Raw genomic sequence first — 9,509 nt, 5'->3', positions numbered from 1 at the left:
TATTTATTTCAGGGGGCTTTTATTTCCTAATGCCACGTTTGTTTTTCAAAGTCTCCATACTTTATAGCTCTTTTTACTTCAATCTGTTGTATTCAAATAAATGGGGTATGGTTGGCTCACAGATTCAGACCAAAGCAACAGCACCAAAACGGCACTGAGTCACAAGCTCAATTTTGCAACTTTCTTGCCAGATTTAGCTGCTTTTTAGACCCTCTTAGCAACTTAATTTATAAAAAGCAACTAGTTCATGTTCAGACCATCAGGGAAAAAGAGGAATATATTAAAATCTATCGTAATTCATTCCTGGGCATGCTGCTCAGAGAAATCGTAGTCCATGTTTTCTCTGCCAACAGTGCCAAATCTCTCCATCTCTTCAACTGGGCAGCAGCACTGCGCAGGCCATCAGAGGGATGGGACTGAGTCTGCAGCAGGCAGGAGGACGTTGATCGCCTCAGAAGTGGCGGTTCAGTTGTGAGTTTCTAACCAGAAAACACACCAAGCAGCGGCAAACAGCTTTGGCAATTCAGCGTGCTCATGTGTTTCAGGCTGGAAGAATTTTTTTGTAACATAGGTCAACATGTCACAGGAGCCACAGGACTCTATTTACTGACTGGCTGAGAATATTCTCTGGCTACCAAAAGTTAAACCATTCCCAACTTTTAGTTTGGTCACATATCGGCAATGACCTTCAATAGACATTGCATGGCAGCTTGCTGAAGGCCGCAGTTCGCTGCTGTTTGATGTTTTCGGCGCAAGGATACATTCACGCTCTCCCTGAAGCTTTTCGAAGCGAAACTGGTGCACTACAATACAAGTACCATAGCTCCCATACGTAGCTAACATTTAAGATGCTACTTTCAGAGTATAACGAAGAATGTAACATAACACATCTGTCAAAGTTTATTTGTAAAGCACTGTTTACAAAATTTTAAAAAAGAAAGAAAAGAAAAATGTTGGCACAGTGGTGCAGTGGTTAGCACTGTCGCCTCACAGCAAGAGGGTACCCGGTTTAAACCCTGGGGTGGGGGAGCCCTTCGGCGTGGAGCTTACATGTTCTCCCTGTGTCGGCGTGGGTTTTCTCCAGGTGCTCCGGCTTCCTCCCACAGTCCAAAGACATGCAGGTTAATTGGTGACTCTAAATTGCCCGTAGGTGTGAATGTGAGTGTGAATGGTTGTCTGACTCTATGTGTCAGCCCTGTGATAGGTGACCTGTCCAGGGTGAACCCTGCCTCTCACCCAATGTCAGCTGGGATAGGCTCCGGGGCCCATGACCCCCAACAGGATAAGAGGTTACCGCAAATAAATAAATGAATGAATGAATGTTTACAAAATTGTATGGTCACACCACCATTCCCTCCTTCCTTTTACATCTGTCACCCACTGTGTCCCAACTAAAATTTTTGAGTGTGGACAGAGATTTGGATTCAGTGCTGTTCTGGTGCTGCTGCTTTGGTCTGAATGAAATATGAAATAAGAAGAGCTGGGAAATAAACGTGGCATTTGAAAATAAAAGTTCCCGTAAAGACATAAACGTAATCCTTTGAAAAACGTCCTTATTTAAATAAAAACCTATTTATTTGTCAAATCCTGTTGACTAATTCATATATTTATATTTACATTTATATATATTTATGACCTAATTTATTTATTTCAGGGTTTATTTATTTATCTGTTTATTTATTTATTTATTTAATACTGACTCAAATGGCATTCCATATGTTCCTGCCGACTGTTTTAATTATTCAATAGCCTCTCCTTTGTATATTATTCATCAGCAGTGGAGTGCTGTCAGAGCAGTGACACTGCATTATGGCTCAGTTTCAGGACAGTGACATTAAAAAGAATAAAGCAGGGTTTTGCAGCTTTATAGGGTCCAAGATAACAGCGTTTGGATGTGAAAGTGGTTCAGGAAGGGAAGGAGACAAACCTCTTCACATCCCCTGCTTGGTGCTCTGCGCATGCTCAGACTGCGCTCCCGTCTTATTAATTTTTAATGGAAAATGGCTGCGTTTCTTATCCAAACCTCTGGAGCTGGGCAATAAAACCCCCGCCTGCGCTGAAGCATCTCGCGTCTCGTTCACGTCCACACCGAAAACAATCAGATGTTGTGATTATATGGCAGCTATCCGACGTCCTGTGGTGCGAAAACATTTGGGGAAAATGGATCGACTCACGCTTTGAGGGATGAAAGATCATTTTTCTCCTTAACCCTTTCTGCACCGAAATCTGCGAACAATCGAGGTACAGTAACCTTAGCTAATGTTGGTGGCAGGAGGGTGTATTCAGATGAATTATATATCTTGGATGAAAGCGGTCACGTCGGATATCTGCGCACTTTTCCGCTCTTAAGTTAAAATGTTAAACCCTTTTCTTGAAAACCGTTATTCGGGCCAAACCGAGGCTGAATTCAGCCCTCAGTGTTGTAACGTTACACAGGAGCAAAGTGGCAGGGAGAGGATGAGGTTCTTGTCGTCAAAGATGCGGAATCCATGTGCATATTTTTTGTGAATGAATATTACTACAGACAGACAGTGGAGTGTTTGTGATAGTAAAGTCCACACCTCCTCGCATCCTGTGTGTCCTCTGCAGGAGACAGAAACCTCACCAGCTGCAGAATGTCCTTTTGCCTTTAAGTACTTATAGCCTCATAATTAGGAGCATTGCAAACTGTCAGAATATTAGCTTGTTGTTTATAGTAGGTTATTGATTATATGACACTAATAATGAAAGTGAAAGTTGTCCTTTCGCTGCCCCCTCCACAAGGAGGTCAGGGTCAGCTGCAGACCGCCAGCTGGGAGGCATTCAAAGGCACTTCAGCATCACTGTGAGGTTTATACCTGTTCTCAAGGTCTTAAAGGGTAACTTAGGTGTTATTCAACATAGACCTTATTTCTCCATGTTTTGTGTCTAAGTGACTTATGGAGACAGCAATTTTTGAAACTGATCCAGTATTGAGCGAGACAGCGCTGCAGCCGGCATCCTTGAAACAGGCTGCAATGTAACCGCTGGGGGCATTTGTGCACCCTCAATTTACATCCACTCAAAGTGGTTGTTTTTGCCACTCACATGCTCAGACTGTTATTAAAAGTGTCTGACAACATAACATAAAGGACCCTACAGAGATAAATCTTTTTGTTAAAGAGTAAGGTCATTTTCTTTAACCAGAAACAGCCCCCAAAACGCAATTGGCAAATGCACCAGACCCCATTTGAATTAGTAGTAATTTAAGCACGCATAGAGCTAGCATATTTTCACATTTAACTGGGTAGATTAAGTTTTTTTTTTTCCCTACTAAATCAGAGTTGTTGATTGTTGGAAAAGTGTAAAGACGAACCGAAACAACATTTGATAGTTTTATTTTGTTTCTATCGACTTTGAATGAAGTGTGTTTTACAATGATAAAAATACTGTTTTTTAAATGAGGTCTGGTGGGTTTGACGACAGCCATTTCAGACAGTTTCTGGTTCAACAAAAGTATCTTTCGTTTTAACAAAAAAGGTCTATATCTGTAGGGATCCTTTCAATAATGTTGTCAGACACATAATAATCATAATGATAATTATGTCTCAGTTGCAAAAACAAGCATTTTTAGTGAATGTAAATTGACAGTCACCGTTGGCTGCAGCGCTCTTGCTCAATACTGGACCAGTTTCAAAACTTATTGCCTCCGTTAGTCACTTAGACACAAAACATGGGGAAATTATCACCATAATCATTACCCCAAACATACATCACATTGATATAACATTTATATTCATAATTTGGGTGTTGTTTTTTTTTGTTTTGTTTTCAAAATCTGGACATTTTTTCCTGGCCAAGTTAAAACAAGACCATTTGGACTCTTTGACCTCTGAACTATGTTTATTTTAAATTATTGTTTTTTGCTAGTAAGGAGTCAGAATGGAAAACAAACCAACAAAAGAAAACAGACATATTTTAAGGGTTTAGATATGGGAAAAAACTCAGCGTAACACAATAGACTAAGTGTGAACTTGGAAGATCAATGTATCTTCGACACACAGGCACACATCCAGACAGCCTGACAGAACAATACAATGACAAGGGAAACATCATGTAACGCTAAAGTTACAAGAATCAGATTCAGTGCTGTTTTGATAACCTCCTGACACCAAGAAACTGCAACAAAGCAGAGTGACGATGACATGAAACCACATTCAGAAAGTAACCTATTTGTAACAAGCACAAGTTCATTCATAAGATAAATGTTAATCCAAAGGAAAAAAATGCTTCAGATAGAAAAGCTCAGGGCAGCGTCTGTGCAACGCTTCTTATCAGAGGTGGGGAAGTTAACTACAGGCTTCATTGCAGAAAAATATCTTAGCTGTCTGTCCAATCTTAAGTTTCCAAACCATATCTTCCTATTACATAAACAATTTCTAAACTTGTGGCTTTGTCCTATCTTATCTGAGACCTCCTATCTTATTTAAAAAACATCCTGACAACTGTAAATTTGATTCTTCAGTCAGCACTTGTCCTGTCATTCCTGTATCTATATTTAGAATCTACACAAACTTCCTGTATCCTGTACCACTAGGCTACTCAAGATGGACAAGCCATAATCTAAGCAGCTCTTACATGTCATTGGCTAGCTAGCTTGCATGGACTTAAAGTGACGTGCCTTTAACTTAAGCTATGAGGTGCTGGAGGCACTGATCGCATGGAGGAGAGTTAACCCCACCAAACTGATCAAATTCAAAACTAATCGTCTTGGCAGTTGACAAATACAAATTAACAATCGCCATTGTGCGTTTGAGTTGCCTTTCAATCATTTGGCCTGTATTTTGTTGTTCATGTTTTTGCCCATCTTCATTGTCATTGCCATACAGACCTAACAACAGTGCAGCTGCCATTTTGGGAACGAAATCCCAAAGTTAGGCCAGTTTTATAACAGCTAAATTACTATCCTATAATAAGCAGGGTTCCCACGGTCATGGAAAACCTGTAAAAGTCATGGAATTTCACAATCACGCTTTCCAGACCTGGAAAAGTCACAGATTTAGTAAAAATCATTGAAAGTTTTGTAGAAGTCATGGAATTCTGTTGTGTGTAATGAAATTGTTACAGTTACTTCCATGGATAACCTGACTTGACTTAATGTAGCTCTAATATGCGTCCATGTTTGACGTTTTGTTTACCCTCGTGTTGTTTCTTAATTATCTCCCGGCGTTTTGTCTCTCCCGTTGTGTATGCCAGCAAACTGAAATTATGTTTAAATAGAGTTTGAATCTGATATGTTTGAAAAATGTCGGAAAATTTTTGAAATGTTGTCCCTAAAAGTGTGTGGGACCCTAGCCTGGAAATCCAGACCCAAATCTAGAAAGATTTAGGGTCTGGCCATGAGTAATGCAAATGGCCCAACTCGAGGGGCGGCACCAAGCATGCATTTGTAAATATCACTGCACACAATTGGATAACACTACGACCAATCAGAACAATACATGGGGTGACGTATACGCTTAGCTACTAGGGGTGTAAATCACCAGCTTAATCACGATACGATATTATATCAATTTGTTTGGATGATGATATGATGTTTGCCGATATCACAAAGTCTGTCACTTTACGATTTTGATTCGATTCGATTCAGGAGCCTGCGATCGATATGACGCGATATCATATGCCCATCTAACACAATCATTTACATCAACTCACAAAAACAACTAGAATATGATTTGACCATTTTATTTCTGAGCTCTGCGGAGGTGCACTTGCCCAGAAATGGTGACACAGACGTGCTATGTGAATTTCAAAATAAATGTGTTTCTTTAAGATGACGATATGGATCGATGTTTTCATTTTGCATCGATATAATCAGATCGTTAATCAATGAATCGATGTGTCGATGTGGATCGATGTATCGTTACACCCCTATTAGCTACCAGCAGAGCTAACTGGTAGATTAGATTCTTGCCGTATCCGGTCGGCAAAACAGCAAAAACGACCTTCTTGCAAAGGAAAGATTCGAGCGCCGTCTTCTGTTCCTCTTTTAGAGAAAAAGCCAAGTCTAACTCGTTCATTGTAGCGGCCAAAGCTGTTTCAAACAACTGGTGTTCATCCGTAGCCATCTTGCAATGTTTACTGACTGATTTGGGACTTTGTCGTTGCAGCGCTGTCGTCATCTGTTTAGCTCGCCTCTGGCCCGCCTATATCAGATACACCGATGTGATTGGTGCAGCTCGGCTCCAATGGCATGGGTAATAAGCATCATTACTGATTGCCAGAGTGACTTGCTGAGCAAATTCAAATTGTGCTCTCGTGAGAACTCTGGATTTCCAGGGTAGTGGGACCCCTGGACAAGGAAGGATTTTTTCTTGCATTTGCCAAACCAAGCAGTTAGTCTTCTCTTCATGCTTAAAGTCTTTTCTTTTGTAGAACTGAAAAATACCACTTGAGAAAACTTCAGATAAAGCAGAAATCTCCCCTCACCCAAAGCAAAGATTTGCGCTTTGTCTGAAGTGTTGTTAAACTGTATTTTTTGGGTTTGACAAGAGAAAATATTTCAAGGTTGAAGACTAACTGGTTGGTTTGGCACATGCTCGAGGGCTAAAGCTTTCTTTTGACTAGGTTTTAGGTTTAGAGATATGAGGGTCTAACTGTAAAGCCCTAAATGTGTTCCAGTCTCTATTCGTTTTATTGATATCAACCTTTATTGTGAAGTTGAAGATGTTCTGTAGTTCGTCAGCATGATCCCTTCAGTTTCATTTTATTTTTACCTGGTATTGTCCTACCCAGACAGCAGCAGTGACTCCACACAAAGATATTACTACTTTTATCTAAAATAATAACATAGTTGCAACTTGTTTCTGACCCCCAGCAGAAGATGATGCGCCAGGTGACAACCAGTGACTTCTGCATGAATAGCAGGCCATCATGCCTAGCAGAGGACGGCCACCACCCTGCCTCCCACTTTGACCTGTGCACCCAGGCCAACAAGTTCTACCCTCCTCCTCCTCCGTCGGCTCTACAGATGACGCTGGCTCCCATGGCCTTACCCGCCCAGAGTCACAAGCCCATGGTGTGCCAGAGACAGGAAGTGCTCGGGGGCCCGCCCACAAAAATACCCGGCATTAAAAGCACTGATCAAGCGCCGGAAGATGGTAAGAAGAAGAGTAAGGCTGCCGGGAAGACAGGCAGACGCGGGAGGCCTTTGGGAACCACCAAGCTAGCCGGATACAGAACCAGCACAGGGAGACCCCTCGGCACCACCAGAGCTGCTGGGTTCAAGACGAGCCCGGGAAGGCCGCTGGGTACAACTAGAGCGGCAGGGTACAAGGTCAGCCCCGGACGGCCTCCTGGCAGCATCAAGGGCCTCTCTCGCCTCAATAAACTGGCTTATGGTAGCACCTGCAGCGGAGCGGCTTTCCCCTATCCGCTACCACACAAGGAAATCCTCTGTGAACCTTCCTGCAAAGAGAAGACGGCTAATGAGTAAAAGGCTCTACTCTGTTTCCACTCATCCTCCATCAGTTGAATAAGAGACGCATGTGTACAGGTTTCCTGCCAGATACTGGGGGTGATTGTAATCTCTCCCAGTCTGCTGTGAGGCTGAGAGGAGGAGATTTTCTATTATTCGTGTTGGTGTCATCTGTGTGCCTGCCACCTGATATAATACTGTTAGTTTTTCAGTGCTACTGCTGGAGATCTATAGTGTGTGGAAGATTTCACTCCACACTGCTCTGTCTGTTTTGTTGGGGAAAAAATAATATCAGACGTTCATTGAGAAAGGGGCTTTTATCTTTTTATCAACTGTAATGTTAGGTCAAGTTAAATTTTTAGTGTGCTTTATGTAGCATTTTAACGCCACTGAAGGATTGAAGCATTAATTTTAAAATGTTTTATTACTGTAAACAAAGGAGACCATCATGAGAAGACTGATACAATCGTGTGAAATCTGTCGTGCTGCTTTACAGCACAAACAACGACTTTTTTTACTTTGTATGTTCATCATACAGTTTAATTACACATTAGCTAATGTTGCTGGATACATGCTCTTATTATTGTTATTTACACAAACCCATGCAAAGAAAGGAAGGAGAAAAGAGAGGGACAACATTGTCTTTGCAACATGAAAGTTTGTTGGAAATATGGTCTTTAATTTAAAAAACCAAAATGCTATATGTAGCACCTTTCCTGTGTCACATTTGTAAAATAGGACGCATCTCACTCCGGATTCAAACAGATGGGGGTCAAGTGCCTTGCTCAGCGGCACTTCAAAGACAGATGTACAGATAATCCTCCAGGCTACCAGCACCCCGAAACTGAAATCCAAATAATCCGACTTTCTCCACTCAGCTCCAGAATTAACACTAAAAAACTCACGCTAATGATGTCGTACTGTTCACTCTCTTAATGTCACCTCGGGAAATGTCTACATATTATCTGCATGCAAGTGTCATCAAAGCAACTGAGTCGACTTACAGATTGTTGTGAGAAATAACAGTTAACCAAGTTTTTTTTTTTTGTTAACAAAAAATGTAGAACAAAAAATTGACAGCACCTCAGTTCACCTTCTGCTTTTCTTGTAACCTGCTAATAATGAACCAACGTGGACTGCGGCTGATCACCTCAGAAAAGTTGTCTGTGGATAGACGTTTTGATGAACGTTGTTTGTATGTTCTGCTCGGTACTGCAGTAAAAATTGAAGTAGTTCATCTTGTCAACTAGACAGTTCAAACTCCTGTTCACTGGTGTACTCACTGCAGAAACTGGATACTTGTGTGCTTCCTCCTGTTAGCAATGGTTTCTCTACACTGTTTTTTGTCAGCGAGGGTTGGGTGTCATTTAAGATGTTTCAATACCAGTAGGCTATAATGAGCTCTGTGTCAGATATCAAAATTGTACAGGTTATAACTTACTTTGTTTTTCTACAAAACCCCATTTATTTCTGTTTTACAAAATCCCCAAATTTCTCAAAAGCATTAATGTTCAATTTTGTCTTGACACAAAGCAGCTTATGAATTTTGCCATCTTAAAATGAGCAAAATTCTGAATTAAATCAGGAAATATCTGATCAAAGTAAACAAAACTCTGACCAAGCATTCACTTCTTTGACACCTTACAGTTTTTGACTCCCATTGCTGTAAACACATTTTGTTTTGATCTCCAAAACACTTGCATTGTGACACCCAGCTCCGTCAATTACCATTATTTCTCAACGGTTGATTTTTGTGTTACAAATCATCAAATCTGACCATAATGGACTGCTTCAATACACAACTAAACGGTAAAGAGATAGGGTAATTTGCTTTTCTTTAAAGAGGCAACAGATAGGATTCGTTTTTTTTATCTTGGTGCCACCTAGTGTCAGTGGTGTTGCGTCGCACTGTCGCAACGACCAAATTGACCGTGGGGATCAGAGATAATCAATAAAATGTAGGCTGTAAAGCCACCAGTATACCTCTATGTGTATGTAGAATGAGAAGGTGTGTGGACACTCAATAAATGAGTAAAGAGACCGAGCAACAATTATCAGATTTATCTGAAGAAAA

General features: G+C 41.0%; 1 protein-coding gene across 3 annotated transcripts; it reads left to right on the top strand.

Annotated features, from left to right (window-relative positions):
• The first annotated feature begins 363 nt into the window (after nucleotides 1-363).
• On the top strand, nucleotides 364-9,503 carry c3h5orf24 (chromosome 3 C5orf24 homolog). 3 transcript variants are annotated; one of them, XM_050040455.1, is made up of 2 exons: nucleotides 364-471; nucleotides 6,836-9,503. In XM_050040455.1, the coding sequence occupies exon 2, from the start codon at nucleotides 6,842-6,844 to the stop codon at nucleotides 7,451-7,453; it is 612 nt and encodes a 203-aa protein (XP_049896412.1). In that variant the 5' UTR covers nucleotides 364-471; nucleotides 6,836-6,841; the 3' UTR covers nucleotides 7,454-9,503. The 3 variants fall into 3 exon arrangements, with proteins under 3 accessions (XP_049896412.1, XP_049896410.1, XP_049896409.1); XM_050040453.1 differs by lacking the exon at nucleotides 364-471 and adding an exon at nucleotides 1,953-2,241 and having other exon boundaries at nucleotides 6,839-9,503; XM_050040452.1 differs by lacking the exon at nucleotides 364-471 and adding an exon at nucleotides 1,953-2,241.
• Nucleotides 9,504-9,509: the final 6 nt, after the last annotated feature.

This window comes from Epinephelus moara, chromosome 3 (genome assembly GCF_006386435.1).
Source record: "Epinephelus moara isolate mb chromosome 3, YSFRI_EMoa_1.0, whole genome shotgun sequence".
NCBI classification, from domain to species: domain Eukaryota; kingdom Metazoa; phylum Chordata; class Actinopteri; order Perciformes; family Serranidae; genus Epinephelus; species Epinephelus moara.
This window is presented reverse-complemented; position numbering and strand designations above follow the sequence as displayed.